Source organism: Quercus lobata, chromosome 2 (genome assembly GCF_001633185.2).
Source record: "Quercus lobata isolate SW786 chromosome 2, ValleyOak3.0 Primary Assembly, whole genome shotgun sequence".
NCBI lineage: Eukaryota > Viridiplantae > Streptophyta > Magnoliopsida > Fagales > Fagaceae > Quercus > Quercus lobata.
In genome coordinates this window covers 36,727,869-36,746,561 of record NC_044905.1, presented here as the reverse complement: position 1 = coordinate 36,746,561, position 18,693 = coordinate 36,727,869, and the positions used below count along the sequence as shown (strand labels likewise).

At 34.6% G+C, this 18,693-nt stretch overlaps 3 protein-coding genes across 4 annotated transcripts; 2 read left to right on the top strand and 1 right to left on the bottom strand.

The window, feature by feature from the left end:
• Positions 1–1,947: 1,947 nt before the first annotated feature.
• On the top strand, positions 1,948–6,967 carry LOC115975485 (probable F-actin-capping protein subunit beta). The gene is made up of 8 exons (XM_031096270.1): positions 1,948–2,117; positions 3,801–3,871; positions 4,677–4,790; positions 5,006–5,088; positions 5,167–5,240; positions 5,388–5,507; positions 6,297–6,392; positions 6,620–6,967. Exons 1-8 carry the CDS (start codon positions 1,989–1,991, stop codon positions 6,698–6,700), a joined length of 768 nt encoding a protein of 255 aa, XP_030952130.1. The 5' UTR covers positions 1,948–1,988; the 3' UTR covers positions 6,701–6,967.
• Positions 6,968–7,265: 298 nt separating this feature from the next.
• LOC115975484 (pentatricopeptide repeat-containing protein At1g34160-like) lies at positions 7,266–10,302 on the top strand. The gene has a single exon (XM_031096269.1). The coding sequence runs from the start codon at positions 8,079–8,081 to the stop codon at positions 9,810–9,812; it is 1,734 nt and encodes a 577-aa protein (XP_030952129.1). The 5' UTR covers positions 7,266–8,078; the 3' UTR covers positions 9,813–10,302.
• Positions 10,303–14,923: 4,621 nt separating this feature from the next.
• Positions 14,924–18,136, bottom strand: LOC115975483 (co-chaperone protein p23-1-like). 2 transcript variants are annotated; one of them, XM_031096267.1, is made up of 7 exons: positions 17,951–18,051; positions 16,300–16,404; positions 16,000–16,186; positions 15,752–15,917; positions 15,598–15,635; positions 15,455–15,512; positions 14,924–15,327 (listed from the first exon to the last, which is right to left on the bottom strand). In XM_031096267.1, exons 2-7 carry the CDS (start codon positions 16,317–16,319, stop codon positions 15,218–15,220), a joined length of 579 nt encoding a protein of 192 aa, XP_030952127.1. In that variant the 5' UTR covers positions 16,320–16,404; positions 17,951–18,051; the 3' UTR covers positions 14,924–15,217. The 2 variants fall into 2 exon arrangements, with proteins under 2 accessions (XP_030952127.1, XP_030952128.1); XM_031096268.1 differs by lacking the exon at positions 16,300–16,404 and having other exon boundaries at positions 17,951–18,136.
• Between the last annotated feature and the right edge of the window lie 557 nt (positions 18,137–18,693).

Sequence of the window (18,693 nt, the reverse complement as noted above, 5' to 3'; positions counted from 1 at the left end):
ATCATTTTACCCACTAACTGGGCCCGTGAGTGGGTCCTACTAAGCTAACAACTCAGCACAGACAAAAGCTATTTCCCAACTCTTTGCTCGGCTTTTTTCTGTTTGTATTGCCTTCAAATCAACTCTTCATTGCCTATCATGCCTTAGGAAAAGTAGAACCAAAAGGTCCCAAAACAACTCATCAGTCATCACTATACTTTCCTGTACAAATGGGTTAAATGAGTATGTGCTAACATGCATCACAACTCATCACTGTTAAATCTATCCAAGTATGGAATTGGTCCAGTGGTTCTTAAGATCTCATGAGATCTATGATATCTTAGATTCAAAAGTCTTAGTTAGAGCCATCCCTAAGGGATATGGCACACAAAAAATTATGCACAAAAAACAAGCAGATTTTCTAAGAGCTTTGGATTGCCAAACAAAAACAAAAAAACAAAAAAAGACCAATTCATTATCTGTTTGCAATGCAAATGATGAGCATGAGGAGCCCCACCATGCACTTAGCCCCCCACACAGGGATTTTGGTAAAAGCAAGCCGCACATTTTATCTTCAATTAGACGTTTGAGGGGAGTAAGACTTGTGTGTTAAAACATGATATGAAAGGTTACCCAAAAAAAAAACCCACGATATGACTGGACTTGTCATTTGCAACATAAATTGTGCTATAAATTTAATAGGTAAGAGTCCACATGCAAGATATAAATGATCACATAAATCCATTCACATAAAATGAATGGATGAATTGAATCAAAATCTTTAGTTCAGTAATTGATACAGCACACGAGTGAGAGTGACTTTTTTTTTTTTAATTTTTTTTTTTAATTTTATAGAATCAGCGAGAATGACATATAATCTTGTACTCCAGTCTCTAGCCCATTGAAATTTACAAGTGAAGATGCCATTATGAGATTTTGGTAGAAGAATGATGTTTATATTTTGATTGTAGTAGTGTGTATCCACAAAGTTTTTTTTTCTTTTTTTTTTTTTGAATGAATAGACTAAACTTTTTATTCAAACAAAAAACAGAAACTACATCATGCAGAAGAGCTTGTTCTATAAAACAAGAATTCTCTTCCATCCAAATGGAAAAATCATCAATACCTAATACATATTTAGTTAGTAAATGAGCAGGTCTATTACATTGCTTGCAAAGATGTGAGAAATAACTTTATGAGAACCATGACAAGCAGCTTGCATACCATAAATAATCAACACCACTTAGAATGGTGAAGGTGAAGTCAACAAAGTTTTTGGTTAAAGTGAAGATGTCATATATATATATATATATATGTGTGTGTGTGTGTGTGTGCGCACGCGCGCGCGCACAGTGCCATTAGCCCCAAAGAGCCATTTTAAGGTCGACTCTAGACCATGAGACCACACAATTTCAATCAAATCAATTTCACCATATTTTCAACAATTTTAATACATTACTTTGTTACAAGCTTATGTTACTCGATTTGTCTAATAATTTGATAATTAGAAGAGGAAAAATTTAAACTTTTTACCCCTCTATTAAAAATGTAAAATTGAGCTATAAACCTATAATCATAAAGGGTCTTGATATAATCAAGATGGATAATATTCACTTATCACTTCAATACTATTTTTTTGGTCATGTTATTGTTATCAATTTATCAATTTATTAGGTGGACATCTCCCAATAAAGATACCAATGAACAAGTGGTTTATATTTTTGAGGTGAATTTTTTAGAGGGAGGTATTAAATAAGAAATAAGAAATAATAATAAAATAGTAAGGGTGAGGGTGATAATTTGGAAACAGGAAGTGGAGGTTGAGGTAGCTGGGGACAGTGGGTTCCCGCGAGGGAAACTCGGATCAAACAAACAAACAAAGTGAACCTTCTTTTGAGTTTTGAGTTTTGACAAAGGAAGGAAAAAATACATACATACATAAAAATAGAGTCACAGACACAAACACAAACACAAACACAGAGAATAATAAGAGAGAGAGAGAGAGAGAAATGGAAGCAGCAATGGGATTGATGAGAAGAATACCTCCGAAGCAAACGGAGACAGCACTCTCAGCACTCCTCACCCTTTTGCCCCATCACTCTTCCGATCTCCTCTCTCAAGTTGATCAGCCCCTCCAGGTTTCATCTTTCATTTCCTTTTTTTGCTGCATATTTTATGGATCTCTCTCTCTCTCTCACTCTCTGTGTTTTTCGTTAGGGTTTGGTGTAATCTGCCATTTGAATTGGTTCAGATTATTTGGCATTTATCGATTAGTTTTTCAAATTCCTGATTTTTTTTTTAAAGACTGAATTTTGAGAATGTACCATTTTCTATTTGATCTTTTCAAAAGAAAAAAAAAATTACATAGATATGTTAGATATAACTAGTTTTTAATTCATACCCAGAAATCCATTTCGTTGACATTTTTTGAAAATGAAAAAAAAAAAAAAGAAAAATTTATTATTGGGGAGGGTTTGAAAATCCTTTTGTGAATACCTCCAATCACACTTTCTAATAGTTCCACTATTATGATTATGTATTTCCTTTTCCCTTCAATTTGAAAAGGAGTCCAAACAATTTAGTCACATGCAACCAACTGATAATTTTAGGTTTTTCATAACCAAAATTGGAAAAAGAAAAAAAAAAAAAAATTGAACCATATTAGTCTGCATAGCTAAATAGTGGAGGGCTTTTCTTTTGTTGGGTCAAAATTAAATTCACTTAACGAAAAAGATTTATTAAATTGGAAGTTCTATGGCTCTGAAAAATGAGAATATCACAATGTATTGCCCTTTGTCCTCTTATTTTTATTGGTAAGTTACACACGCCCAAATGAGTCTTGAACCCACGACTTGACTCTCCACCTCGGTCTTCCAAGGGAAGGAGGTGTTCTTTGAGTTAGAGCTCATTGGCTTGCCTTTTATCATATTTTAATCTTATTTTATATTAATTCTTATTGTGTTGATTGATGATTGATCTCGTCTGTGTGGGTGTGATTTCAAAAAATTTTGAATGTTCCAACATTGCAATAATTACCTTCTTATGATTTTCCTCACTTCTTGTGTTACTTTGCAATTCTCTTTGTATGGTCAAGTATTACCATATAATGATTTTTTTTTTTTTTGGGTCACGTACCATATAATGATTTTACCTCTGGTAATTTAAGCTTCACTTTGTTCCATCTATAAGATTCCACAGACCATGGACAGTCTTATTAAGAGTAATCTACCATTGATCAATCAGTGTGTATGTGCATGGCTAACAGTGAATCTTCTATTGCTTCATCGTTCAGTTGCTTGACATTTGTGGTCCTCTGTTTTTCTCAGCATTTTGGGTTAAGTGGATGATGCCACACAGGGTGTTTGATGTCTATTGCTGTTTGAAAGGGTTGTATGGGAAACTTAGGAATAATATCACATGGAATGTAACCCCTATTTGTCTAATGTCGAATAGCCGGACTTTTGAGGGCATGGATAAATATGTTAATGAACTCAAGTTTTGTTTTCTGTGTGTCTTATTAGAATGTTGTACTATTGGGGGTGCGGTGGAACTCTTAAGCTGAGTTTATGTATCACTCAAGCTTCTCGTTGTATTTTTTTTAGGATGCTCTATCATTTGAGCTTTTTGTTATTTATCTTTTTTAATAAGGTTTCTTTTTTAATTTTATAATTAATAAGATTTCTTTATTACTTATCAATGAAGCAAACAATTATTGGAGCCAGTTTTGTTTTTTGTGGATAAATAATGTATTGCTTTCTCAAATATGAGTATTTTGTAACCTATTGCTTCATTTAAAAAATATTTTTGGACTGACTAAACAGGTTTTATGCGATGTGGATCAAGGGAAGGAGTTTATTTTGTGTGAATACAACAGAGATGCCGACTCCTATAGGTAGATACTCAACTTTTAATGCTTTTGAAAAGTTTTGGTTTAGGTTATAGCATAATAGATTATTGAGTTTGCCTACTTGGTGAATCTTCTTGCACACTCTTTTGGAGATTAAGACATCTGCCAGTAATTTGTGGACCTGGATACTGAGCTCTTTGGAGTTTGTACTTTAGGAGGGTGTACACTCAGTATACTCAGTGAGCGAAAGAACTGATGTACTTGTTCTTCTGTCTGTAATAAATTAAAATAAAAGATTAAAAAAAAAAAATCATTTACCTATCAAAGAAATTATGGATCTGGATATTTGGTTTGGAGATCATTGCAGCTCCAAGGGCCTTTTTCCATAGCAAAGTCCATTGAAAGGAGTAGCATGGTTTTCAATCAGAGAAGCTCATCATGACTTATAATTTAAATCACTTGTTGCTACCATACTGTTTTTCTATACACAAGTACTTTATGTGGTTCTTATGCACACATTAAGTAATATGATAGATTTATTTGAATAGCCAATGACCCTGCTCAAATGGCACTTCCCCCTCTTACAAGAGTGGGTGGAGGGTGAGGTCATGAATTCAAAACCTAATGGGTGCGTGTGTAACTTACCAATACATTTATTTTTGCATGAAGAGTCATTGATGTATTTTCAACCTTTGGATACATTCATTAATTCTTTGCACCTTTGGATGTATTATTATCAGTGTTCCCTCTCACTGTGCATTATCGCTGTGTGTGTTGGGGGAGGAAAAGGACTTTGCTAAAGTGGTGACTGGTGATTTATATTGTTTTCTGTTACTTTATTTCCATGTAGATCACCTTGGTCAAATAAGTACCATCCACCATTAGAGGACGGAACCCTTCCATCACTAGAGTTGAGGAAACTTGAAGTTGAAGCGAATGACATCTTTGCAATTTATCGTGACCAGTGAGGTCCTTTACTTACCTCGTCCTTTAGTTTTTTTTTTTTTTTTTTTTTTTTGAATATTAAAACTTATTTCTTTGTAATCTCTCCCCAATTGTCTGATTTTAAATAAAACTAGATTCAGGTTTATCTTCTACACAAATTTTATGAATTTTCTTATTGAACTACTTATCGTGTTCTAAAAACTGTAGTAGTTCGATTAACCAATGATATGGTAGGTACTATGAAGGTGGCATTTCCTCAGTTTATATGTGGGAAGATGATAATGAAGGTTTTGTATCATGCTTTCTAATAAAGAAAGGTAAGCATTTTTCCTGAACTGGCAGTCAGCAGACTTTTGTATCTTTTAATGACTTGCTACTATTTTTGAGGGATGAAGATGGCTCAAAGACAGGGCATGGTCGAAGGGGTTACCTGCAGGAGGGAGGATGGGATGCTATACATGTCATTGAGGTAAAGTTTATTTTCCATGGACTCTAGAATGTAGATGTGGTGGTGTCCATGTAGGATGTCCTTGCAATTTCCCACTATCCTTTTTTTTTCTTTGTACATATTTCTGTCAGTCTTCCTTCAGTCATACTGCAACTCATTTTTATCTAGGTGGGGCCAGAGGAGGAGGGAGTGGCTCATTACCGGTTAACCAGTACTGTCATGCTATCTTTGACTACGGATAACGAGTCATCAGGCACATTTAGCTTGTCTGGGTCAATCAGACGACAGGTACTTCATACTTGTTTCTGTTTTATACCAGGTAGTTTAATATTTTTCCCCATACTTTTTGCATGTTAAAAAATTCATTTGAAGGTCTGGTGAAGCCAAATGAAAGAGAAATTCACCTTTGTGCCTGAGTGAATTTGCAAAGACTGGATGATTAAATTTATGTAGTGTAGTCGAAGTTGAAAAGTGGCCTTATTTTGAATGGCCTGAAGTGTGCGAAAAAGGTGGTCACCCGAGTAAAAAGCAAGGCACCAAAATATAAATATAGTTATTATACGCATAATGAATTCAAATCATTGTAACCAAATCATAAAAACTGTTAAATGTGTGCTGCATGAACATAATAGAGAATAATATAGAACATATGAGCATGAAAAGTTTGTAAATTTTGTTGTCTTTGACAATTTCATATTCTTTAGCTGTATTAGGGACGAATTAAGCTAGGCACGGTTTGAATTTTTAATCTTTTAAGCTGGTAGGAGGCTCTACTAATTAATCTAAGAATAGGCTTTATAACAAGTTCATATTAAAAAAATATATATAGTTTTTGTTTTTCTTTAAAATACCCACCAGAGAATACCTATCAGAACTAAAGGATTATATGATTGATCTTTTTTCTTTAAAATTCTAGAGAGAGAGAGTAGTATTTGTTTTACCTGTGTGTGTCTTGGAATTACTTTTCTTTTCCTGTGTTTTTTTTTTTTTTTTTTGGGGGGGGGGGGGGTGGTTGGGGGGGGAATTTCATCACTTCTTTTTTCTTCCTAAAATTTCTTTCTTCCTTTTCTTTTTTAGATGGATATGAGCCTCTCAGTTGCAGAGGGTCATCTTTGTAATATGGGAAGGATGATAGAAGAAATGGAGAGTAAGCTGAGGAATTCACTGGATCAGGTATTATGGGTCCTGCTTTTTCATATTTTCAAGTTTTGCTCTGGATATTCCATACAGATCTATATTTTTTGTGTCGATGGTAATATGTTCAGTTGTGCACTCTGGTTGTTAACTGGGGCCTTATGGCCTCTGAATCCTCTTATGGTAGGAAATGCAAGATAATGTCTGGTCAGGGAATTACAAGATAGTTTAGTGCGTCATTGAGTTACAAAATTTACATATTGCAGGTATATTTTGGGAAGACGAAAGAGATGGTGTGCACCTTACGACCACCAGCTGAAGTTGTGATGAGACTGCCTGATAGTTGATGTGGGATTCAATGGCATATGAGAAGCGAATTGAAATTCTTTGTATTTTCCAAATTTGCTTGGCAGTGTGTTGTTACTGGCAGATTGTTTGTACTTCATATGTGTTCTATTTATTTGGGGTTGTTAGACATAAAATTTTGTGCAGTATCTGTAAAACTGTGATAGTCTGAAAAGTAAGGTGATGCGTGGTTAAAAGATAGATGCTCATCGAATCGGAAACTTTTTTGGTGTTCTTTCTATGCTATTCTTTACAAAGTTCTGCTGATATGAATTGTCGTTGTCAACACCTTAAAGGTTGAAAGTTTAGACCTCTCCTTTAGTCTATGTAATATTGTGCATGATGTTTCCAAATTCCTCACTGCCCGTTTTAGACCTCTCCCTTTAAGCATTTTCCCCCAATCAACCTCTGTTTCAAAGAGGAAGTAAGGATAATGTGGTTTTTGGTCAAAAAGCTTTCATTGTGTGAAGAAAAACAGAGGGATTACAAGAAAGCATTGTTACTAAGGTTGACCTTGAGAAGGTTTTTGATCAGTTGAGAAAGTGTGAATCTATTATGAATTGTATCACTCTTCCATCATTTCCATCTTTCTAAATGAGGGTAACTTTGAACCGTTCACTTCTACGCTTGATATTTGATCAGGAGACACCTTGTTTCTTTATTTTTCTTACTTTCGTGTATGGAGTATTTACTATTTAGGTCTAAAATCTTTTGAAGCCACTCAAAAAGGCAACTGAAGGCCTCATGTAATGGTCTTTTTTCATCTTTCACCTTTTCTTTGCCGGAGACCTCGTGTCTTCTGCCAAAGCATGGGTTAATGATTGTGGAAATAGCATTCATAGGGTAATGGAGGATTTTTATGGGTTAGTCTGAATTAACCCAAAGTCTTCTTTTCTACTTAAATTAGTAACTGCGTTATGGTCCAATTGTGCCAGACGTTAGGTATTCAGTTTAGGGAATCTCTTGGCTTTCCTATAGTGTGATTTTAGGGAGTATCTTGGCTTTCTTATAGTGTGGTCGTGGTAGACGAGTTGCTCATGATTTTGATTTCATTACAGTTACAGAGAGTTCAAATCAAATTTGCAGGCTTGTTGCAATTGGGTTTGTAAGAAAGATAAAATTCCTCACTTATTGCTTCAGTAGGTAGAGTTTCTTGTCTACAAATATGTAAAGAGTAGAGACGAAACAAGTTTGGCTTGAAACGTGCATGTAATGTTAATGTCTTTTCTTTCTACTAGACGACGGGATTTTACTTATTAGTTTTAGATTGTAGAATAAGTCGGTGGTGATTCATGCATTTGTATAAACAAATAAGAAGCAAGAGTGCAAAGTTAAAGTTAATGCAGTCCCGATCCCAGATAAACGTAGCATGGCATTGTCATGGCCTATCTTGACTCTTTGATACAAAAATGCAACTCTCTCAGTCTCACACACATCAAACAACTCCAAGCCCATTTCATAACCAGTGGCCATTTCCAATTCTGCACCTCCCACCGCACCAAACTCCTCGAGCTCTGCTCTATCTCACCCGCCGGTGACCTATCTCACGCCACCCGCATATTCCACCAAATCCAAAACCCATCAACCAATGACTGGAACGCCGTCGTTCGAGGCCTCGCCTCTGGTCCTGAACCCACCAGAGCCATCTCATGGTACCGAACCATGTCTCGCTATTCTCACAGAGTTGACGCTCTCACTTGTTCCTTTACACTCAAGGCTTGTGCACGTGCGCTAGCTCGTTCTGAGGCTATTCAGATTCATTCTCAAGTTTTGAGATTTGGGTTTGATGCTGACGTTCTTTTGCAGACTACTTTGTTGGATGTGTATGCAAAAGTTGGCGATTTGGATAGTGCGGAGAAGCTGTTTGATGAAATGTCTGTGAGAGATATTGCGTCGTGGAATGCTTTGGTTTCTGGGTTGGCTCAAGGAAGCCGACCCAATGAATCTATAGCGTTGTTTAAGAGAATGGGGGTGGAAGGTTGGAAGCCTAATGAAGTCACTGTTCTTGGAGCTCTCTCAGCTTGTTCGCAATTGGGTGCTTCAAAAGAAGGCGAAAAGATTCACAGTTATATCATGGAACAGAAGCTGGATATGAATGTTCAAGTTTGTAATGCAGTTATTGATATGTATGGAAAATGCGGGTTTGCTGATAAAGCGTATAGGGTGTTTGAGAATATGGGTGGTAGGAAGAGTCTTGTTACTTGGAACACCATGATTATGGCGTTTGGTATGCATGGTGATGGAGCTAAGGCACTTGAGCTTTTTGAGCAAATGGGTATAACTGGAGTACACCGGGATGCAGTATCATATCTTGCTGCTCTGTGTGCGTGCAACCATGCGGGTTTAGTGGAAGATGGGGTGAGGTTGTTTGATTCAATGGCGGGGTCCGGGGTAAGACCTAATGTTAAGCATTATGGCAGTGTGGTTGATTTGTTGGGTCGAGCTGGGAGGCTCAAAGAGGCCTATGATATTATAAACTCTATGCCTATGTTTCCTGATGTGGTTCTTTGGCAGAGTTTGCTTGGTGCCTGCAAGACTTATGGCAATGTGGAAATGGCTGAATTTGCATCAAGGAAGCTACTGGAGATGGGGTCTAAGAGTTGTGGAGATTTTGTGTTGTTGTCAAATGTTTATGCAGCTCGTGAGAGATGGAATGATGTGGGTAGGGTGAGGGAAGCCATGAAGAGTAGAGATGTGAAGAAGATACCAGGATTTAGCTACATTGAAGTCGATGGTGTCATACATAAATTTATAAATGGTGACCAGAGCCACGCAAATTGGTGTGAGATTTATGCGAAGCTAGATGAGATAAAGTTCCAGGTTAAAGCCTATGGGTATGTGGCTGAGACTAACTTTGTGTTGCATGATATAGGACAGGAGGAGAAGGAGAATGCATTGTGTTATCACAGTGAGAAGTTGGCTGTGGCTTTTGGTTTGATTAGCACAAGTGAGGGTACCCCAATTCAAGTAATTAAGAACCTTCGGATATGTGGGGACTGTCATGCTGTGATCAAAATTATATCGAAGATTTATGATAGGGAAATCATTGTGCGAGATCGAGCTCGATTTCACAGATTTAAAGAAGGTTTGTGTTCTTGCAGAGACTATTGGTGACCTTGATCTATTCAGAAATTGAACCAATGATTTGCTAGGGCGCAAGGGTGGCATTTCATCAATTTAAATCAGTGAAAAATTGGTGATGAAGGTTCTGTAAACCGATTTTCTGATACAAAAGTTGAGCATTTTACTTAAACCAGCAGCTGGCAGACACAAAATCTTATCTCATAAACTGATGTTATAATTTTTGACAATGAACATAGTTCAAGAGAGGTTAGGGTCGAAGGTATCATCTGCATGCAGGAGGGAGGTTGGGCTGCTATACATGTTTGGAAAAACTCTATCTGAAATGGACTTCAGTGTGTAGACTTGCAAACAGTCTGCTACGGCATGGTTGAGAATATGGCTGCTATTTGGCAAATTAGCTTTAGCTGAACTTGCACCTCCTCCCTTATAAGCTCTAAGTGCAGGATAAGAATGTGGGTTCAAGACCCATTGAATGCATGTGTAACTTACCAATTAAAGAAATGATAAAATTTAGTTACAAAATTAGTTGTAGCCTTAGGCTACAACCTTACACAATATTTTTTTATTGGAAATGAATTTTGATAATTTTGTAACTAAACTTTGTCCTTGAAGAAAATTGATGTTATTTGATTACAAAGCTCTTTTTATTTTTATTATTATTATTATTATTAAAATTTTATTGATTAAAGGCTAGCATCTCATGCATATTGGACCAAGAATAAGACCAGAAGCGTTCACCCACTCAAATAGAGATTTGGGGAACAAAAGCTTCAGAACTAGATAAGATTTCTTACATTTTTTTTTGTTTGTTTAAAGTTGTCTCCTACAAGTTAAAAGTGTCAGATGTAACTCCAATTTATATAGAAATAGAGAATAGCCAGCATGTGTTTTAACAACCCATTATGTAAGTCATGCAGAATTTTGTGCTAGTCTTGTAAGTTTTTACATGCTTTTCCATTTCCATTTGCTTACATTGATGCTTCAGCTCTATAAACCCTAGCAAACACAATCGAAAGGTATGCAGTTGTTCTTGAGTTCTTGGAAGTGAAGTTTCTAAGACAATTCCTAAAATTTAGGTGAAGTTAATAGCATTGCATTGTTTTTCCCTTTTCTTTGAAGGAGGTAAATTTCAATTTTGTTATTGAAAAGAGACTTGGATCAAATAGATGTTTATTTTTAACGAGGAAGTGCACAATCTTGGTTCTTTGCACATATACTGTTTAAAATTAAATTCATTGCTGATGTAAGAGTCATTATATCTAACAACTTCATATGTATTAGCATTCATCTGTTCACGTCAAAGTACTTGCTACATTCTGGATTTGGTTTAAAGGTCCCGCCCCCTCATTTTACACGCAGTTATGTAATCTTTCCCTCATGCAATATGTATCATTTTACTTCATGCAATGAGGTAGACGAACTGAACATGTTAGTGTTTAATACAGCGTAGCATATTAGCTATGTAATCTTTCCCTTAGGCTATCTTTTCCCGGCAAAATAATTATGGCCCTAATTTTTTTTTTTTTTTTTTAATTATGAAATTCGTCATTTTCAATGTGTTTGAAGATAAAACGAGATTTTTCATGAATAATTCATAAAAGGAAAAAAAAAAAAAAAAAAAAAAAAAAAAAAAAAAAGCCTACATAGGAAAAGCATTAATTTTCTAATCCAAATTAAATATACTTTGATCAAGGTTCTTCTGTATTACACATGAATAAGCATTTTTTACGCAGCCATACAATGATTACTTTTACCTTTAATCACTTTGAAGAATAACAAGTATACCAAATCACAGTAACAATGTCACGTAATTACTTGATAATAATGTCATGTAAAAATGTCACACATGACAATAATATCTACCAGTAACTCACTTCTTATTGAGCAACATCTCAACTTTTTTTCTACTATTTATTTATTTTTTACTTTTAAATATGAGACTATGACATGGCGACATACAGTGGCAGAGCTATAGCCATGCCCCCAAATTTTAAAATTTTCTTTTATTTTCTGTATAATTTTTTTTTTTTAATTTAAGATTTAGGTACAAAAATAGGAGTTTCCCTCAAATATTTGAGTTAGTCTAATGATACTCCTAAAAAAAATATAATTTGTTAATTGATCTAGTAGTTATAAAGATAAGGTAGTTTTTGTTTTCTCAATTTCATTTTTTTGCACATGTCTAATATCAAACTATACAACTTTTGTATACTCATTGGAGTTTAAAAAATGTTAAATTCTCCTAAAAATTATCTCTTGAATATACATCAATATATTTATAAATTATGATCTACTCTAATATTAAAATATTAAGGTTTATATGTGTATATGTTTAGGCATGTGTGATAATTTGTTTTGACTCTTAACTAATATATTCATACTGCAAATTGGCTTTCCAAACAAAAAATCTTGACTCCACCCCTGATGATATAAGATAGGTACGTCAAATCTAATGGTAGGCTTAGCCATATCCCTTGAGGAGCCTTTTTTTTTTTTTTTTTTGGCAAGCAATAATAGAATAACATATAACAATGACTTTGTCACATTCAATGGAAATTTCTGCTATATTAAGCAATACTTCACAATTTTGATGGCAGCTCTATTTTTGTTTTTCAAATGGTATAATTGTGTTTGTCAAATCCGTTACTGCGCTATGTTGCATCCTAACATTTTCTTTTTCAATTTTTTTAATTTTGTAACCATTTTGAACAGACACTAACATGGTCACAAATGATAATAACTTTATCAAGTTCAATGATAACTTATGTCACTTTAACTCAATGATTTTATAGCATTAAATCATAGCATTTGGGAAACACCAAGAAGGCAAAACATGACCATAACTTTGTTGCATCCCATCGTAACTCATGTCACATTAAGCTACTTCACAATTTTATGGCAATTATAATTTTTTTTTTTTTTTTTCATATGTTAGAATGTGATAAGAGTCACAAAAGAACGTATGTCGAAGGATTTATGGCAAAACTGTGATAGGGTCAACTCAAAGAGAAGATCCAATGGTAACCTACATCGCGGTGAGCAATTAACTCTACGATTTATAGCATTTTAAACTTTCATGGTAGAATGCTGTACCGTTGATTGTACACAGGTCTGGATGGAAGAGTTTCCTCCATTCCTTGGTAGTTGTATTGCAGTTGAAGTACCCTCTTTTTTAATTAATGCTAGTTTTTTTTTTTTTTTTTAAAATAAAAATATGATGACTCCAACCACCTTTTTTTTTCTTTTTCTTTTTCTTTTTTTTCCTCTTCCTTTTCAACCTAATAAATAATAAAAAAATCACATTTAACTCCCCTTTTTCCATCTTCCAAAACCCTAACCAAACACAACATTAGAACTAGGTTGGACTCCCCAAACATTCCCAGGCCGTGGTAAAGTCCTCGTCAACAGAATCCCATGAGACAAATTTATAACTCTTCACCCATTTCAATAAATTTTTTTTTTCTTTTCATTATCTATAGAAGTAGAACTTGAGTTGAAAGTATATAGTGTCTAATTGAAATGATTAATTTTGTCAATTTATTTTACTATTTAACTTATTTTTGTTACTATTAATAGACCTCACTACATTTTTTATACTATTCATAAATCTCATTATACTATTTCAGCTAACTTTTATCTTTATCTATAATACTTTAAGCAAAAAGATTTCAGTTTCAACAAAATAAACTAGGGGTGGCAAATGAGTGGGTTTGGGGTGAGCATAATTGGGTTGGGCATATAAAACATTAAAACTCATTTACCCATTTAAAAACTTTTTAACTAATTGCTTCTAACCCAAATCCAACCCAACCCAATTATTATGGGTAAACCCCAACCCACCCAATTACCCAATTATCAAAATTACCCAAATGCCACTAAAGTGAAAATGACTACTCTAAAATCTTCAAAAATCCCAACATTTTTTGGGTAACCAAACATAAAATTTTCCCAAGAAACTCAACACAATAATTAATGAGCAAAACCAACAACCAAAATACTTAAAATACAATATTTTGGGCATTCAAAATTTTCTCAAGAAATCAAGATTTTCTATCCAAACAAACACTAAAAAAATTACAACTCATATTAGAAACTCATTCGAAAATACATAAACAATTTCAACAGGGCACATATCAAAACCCACAAATCTACAAGCCCTCATTTCCCAAACCCAAATGAAATTCTCAAGCTTTCATAACCTAATCACCAAATCAACCAAAGGATAAAATAAAAAGAGAGAGAGATCGACGGCCATCAGTGATGAAGACTCCATTGACTTGTGCTGCTGTGTACGGTGGTCGTACCAGTGAGATTCCGACATGGCTGAGCTTGAGAGAGAAACCTGTGAGATTAGAGAGATAGAGAGCCAACCTTCTGTGGCTTGTGGTGGTCGTTGGCAACGGCTGAGGTTTGGTTGCATGAAGCTTGGCCACCAGCACTTGATCTGCCGCACGTCGCACCTTGTTTGGGTTTGGACTGGTTGTCGAACCAAAAGGTCCAAATCCGATATTCAAAGCTTACAGATGAGTGATTGGAGGTCGAGAAATTGAGGGGGAAAATGAAATCCTAACCTTGAAACGTGATTGGAGGCCGAGAAAATAAGGGGGAAAATGAAAACCTAACCCTGAAACATTTGAGGTGAGGGCTGGGGTTTTTTTTTTTGGGTGGGAAGGGCTGAGTTGAGTTTGGGTTTATTGTTATTAGGTTAAATGGGGTTTAATGAGTTTTTAGTTAAAACCCAATTATTATTAGGTCTAATTGAATTGATGTCCATTTAACCCAACTAATAATTGGGTGGATTTGAACGGACAATTGAATTTGGGCTTATTTTGCCACCCCTAAAATAAACGTATCTCAAATAGGCCCATAGTATAACGATACTTGAAAAGATAATCATCTAGAAGATGCAATATTCCTTGCAAAAATAGTTTTCATATTTTGTTCAGTTCTGACTTCATTTTAACGTTCAATCCTTCCTTTATTAACTTGTTATCTTTCTAAGACGTCAACAATTAAATTTTCAGGTTTACTGAGTCATTTAAATAGTTTTATAAACTAATTTTTTTAATTATGTGTGAAAATTAAATTTCAAGATAAATACTTACAAAATGTTAATTCGAATTAAATTTGTACTAAAACTCTAATGAAATCCACACCAAACACCCTTTTAAGATGAAAATAAGATGGTAAACAAACAGAAATTATGAAAACACCAAAGCCCGATAACTCATGCTTGAATACATACACTACGAGAGTAGAAATTTAAAGCTTGCCAACACCAAGAGCTCAAAATTAACATACCCCCTCCCCACCCAGGCAAAAGGTAAAAAGGCAAGATATGTGAAGTAAAACATTCACTATTTGTATGTTAGTTAAAGCATTAAATTGCGTGACAAAACATCAGCTTAGCCGTGCAAAACACATCAAACAGAGATTCAAGCTCTTGCATCAGGCTTGCCACCAGTTTCAACACCATGAGAATCTTCTGCATGAGGCTCACCACCAGCAGATGGTTCCTCCTCCGTGTCACTATCATCATCAATTTCTGCAGGTAATAGAAGACACTTGAGATCATTTTTACTTGAACAAAGGAGATCAAAATTCAAATCCAGTTCCAACAGAGAAATTCTGCAGGAGAGGATTACTGTATATGCCTGGATTATTAAACTTACCATCATCCTTGCCTGAAGCGTCAGTGTTGAAGCCTTGACCACCACCCATGTTCAGGTTCTGAAATAAAATGGCACAAGTAGAATGCATAACTAACTACATAAATACAATGAAACAATATTTAAGTGATAATATCAGGACTTACTGAAAAATCGAAGTCGCCAAAGTCCGTATCAGATCCCACTGGAAAACAAGATGACAATTTAGAGTAACAAATCAATTATAATAGCCAAGGGAAAAAATAAAATAAAAATCAACGGTATGAACAACAAACCATAAAGTAACAAAAAGAGACTCACATTTATTTTCTGGCTCCTCCTCATCTTCATCAACCCATTTATCCCAATCAACTTTCAAAAAAACAGGAGGTTTTCCTTCCTGCTTCAACAATCTGCTCCACCACCTGTTCTCGGCCTTTTTCACAAGGTAGCAGATATTTCTCAAGCCAATGCTAGCCTTGCTCTCCTGCAGAATGTCATGTTAATACAAATGTTGTTCAAAAGGATGTAACAATAAAAAGGAGAGATTATTATGATTTGTGTCATACATTTACATCAACTTTATCATACAGATCTATGTCAACTTCATAAGGTATCTTTTCTGCTCCAGTGGTAGCAGAGAAGAAAAATTTTCCTTCAGGCTCCAGTTTAAGCTTCACATCCTGGGCATCCGGCAAGTCAATCGTAATGAAAAGCTTATCAGAACTCTGGGCCCATTTCACGGTAGGATGACGACTGAAATTTGGAAATTGAAAAGAAGTTAGGACAAGAAAGAGTTTTATAGAAAAACTCATTTATTATACAGACACAATTAGTCTAGTCTTCAACATCTGCCATTCTAAACATACTTCAACTCTGCAGTCACCATGTTCTTGAATATACAATCTTTGCATAGACTTGTCAGTTAGCAATTCCATTTCCTTTCATCTGTTGTAGATACAAGCACACATAACCTAGTTTCACCAATCACTACAAATCAGAACACCTTGACTATACTGATGGTTGTGGAATCAGAAGTATTGTATTGTGAACGAAGAAGAGGTCAAAGAAAGAGAAAAAAATTCCAATATCTTTTTATCAAATTCTAGCTGACATATCAAAACACTTAAAAGCAACAACAAGACAGAAAGAGCAAGGTGTAAGCTTAATGAAATATTAGTTCTAAACTATTGCCCCTTTCTTTTTCTTAAATCTATAGATAGGTCATATTAGCTCTCATGCCATGATGAGATTTTACTCTCAAATTTTTTTGGCTTAAATATATTACTGGTTCCAGAAATTTAAATGATCAATTTTAGTCCCTTAGTTGATGTAATCAAACTAAAAACTGACAATTTATCACTCCATAGGGACTAAAAGTGATCAATTTAAGTTTGTTAGGAACTAATAACAAGCACTTTAAACTTCAGGAACTAAAATCACTCATGGGCTAAAGTTTGGGGAGTAACATTGTATTTTGACCAAAAAATTTAAAACATAACAGAGTCCAATTTATTAAAATGATTTTTACCATTAGAATCAACACTTCCAACATAAACAAGTCAATTAACACAGATAATAGAACAATGCCAAACTATAAAGCTTGTTGTTCATAAAATCATCACAAGGATTGGGTGATCCACGCTCTGTTCAATCCTTAGCATTTAGCTGAATAAAAAAAAACCAAACAACCACACTACCTTCTAATTAAAATTTACAATCAAATATAACAACACTAAAAAATTAATTTAGAACAAAAGCAATATCATAATTCTAAGCATCAATGCAGTAATTTACAGTAACTTCTGCATACAACAAATCAATGAGAAGAAAACAAACGCATTTCAAACGTGCGCTCATCATGCAATAAATTCAATTATGGAACCTAGCACGAGAAGATATCTTGTGTATCAGATATATATATTATCCCTCTCAGTCTTTAGTCCCCCACAACTGTAGGACCCCCACACACACACACAGAGGGAACCTACCCTGAGCTTATAAAACAATCTTAAACCCTAACCCTCCGTTTGGTTTCCGAGAATATATATATATATATATATATATATACATGCCATACAAAAATCCTAGAAAACAACACAAAACTCAGAAACTCGTTTGGTTTTCATTGCCATTCATTTTCTCAGTAATAAAAATAGTGATAGAAAATGAAACCATTCCCTAATCAATCAACTTAACTCAAACCCTAACTTCTGTTTGTTTTCCCAAATAAGATAAACCAAAAATAAAAATCCAAGGGAGCCTAGTACAAGTCTACAACCACCTGGTTTAGCAGTTTAGCTCAGTCAACTGTCAATTTTTTTTTTTTTAAAAAAAAAAGGTAAACCTAAACTTAAAAATTGTTCAAGCTTTTCTTTCTCAGTAACCAAACAGAAACACAAACAACCTAGGAAACATCGAAGCTTAGGGTTTCTATAACCTTAATATATTTATTTAAAAAAAAATGATGAATAAAAATGCTACAGATTAAACGATTGCATAGAGCGTGAAGAAACATACCTCATCTTAACGGCTTTAAGGTTACAGTGACACACGAAGAGACAAACAGCGAGAGAGAGAGAGTGAGAGAAACAGCGAAAATGCGGAATAGAAGAAAACGTAGGAATGATGTGCGGTATATATAAAGGGTTTTAGAGTGATTTTAGTTTTAATTAATTAATTAGTTTTAATTTTTTTTTAATCTCATTTTTAAGTTTTAAGTGCGGTCTAAATGTGTTCTGGATGCTTCTATTCGGCTCTAGGCGCCGCGAAGAGATTTGTGGTGAGTTGCTTGGTGAAATGTGAATAGATATAGAGCCTCCATTTTAAAAATGATTGGCAAATTACAATTTTTTTCATTCTAAGTCCTCGTTTGGGAGGAGGGATTGGAATAGAATGAAAAGAATAATTTTATAGTATTCTTCTATTTCCTTATTTGAGAGGTTTAATAGAAGAAATGGAGAGTTCATTATCTTGTTTGAAAATTTAAGTGGGAGGGAATGTAATAAGTAAGAGGGAATACTCATTTCTCTCTATTCTCTTAAGATCTCAAATTTTTATTCCCCTAAAATTAGAAGGAATGAGAGTTAATAGAATTATATTTAATGAATTTTTTATTAAAACTCCCAAAATAGCCCTATATATTTAACATTTTATTTTAAAAAAGAAGTCTAATAGTAATATTGTCATAAAATGATTTTATTCCATTCCTTCTGACCTCGTTTGGGAGAAGAGAATAGAATGAAATGGAAATGAATGAAAAA

Bases quoted from the DNA above. Each gene is read 5' to 3' on its own strand.
- LOC115975485 (XM_031096270.1), top strand. From the start codon at position 1,989: ATGGAAGCAGCAATGGGATTGATGAGAAGAATACCTCCGAAGCAAACG. The intron at 4,791-5,005 runs GTGAGGTCCTTT...ATGATATGGTAG, and splicing joins TTTGCAATTTATCGTGACCA to GTACTATGAAGGTGGCATTT. The intron at 5,508-6,296 runs GTACTTCATACT...TTTCTTTTTTAG, and splicing joins CTGGGTCAATCAGACGACAG to ATGGATATGAGCCTCTCAGT.
- LOC115975484 (XM_031096269.1), top strand. From the start codon at position 8,079: ATGGCCTATCTTGACTCTTTGATACAAAAATGCAACTCTCTCAGTCTC.
- LOC115975483 (XM_031096267.1), bottom strand. From the start codon at position 16,319: ATGGTGACTGCAGAGTTGAA. The intron at 16,187-16,299 runs GTATGTTTAGAA...TCCAAATTTCAG, and splicing joins ATGGTGACTGCAGAGTTGAA to TCGTCATCCTACCGTGAAAT. The intron at 15,636-15,751 runs GTGAGTCTCTTT...CTTGTTTTCCAG, and splicing joins GGAGGAGCCAGAAAATAAAT to TGGGATCTGATACGGACTTT.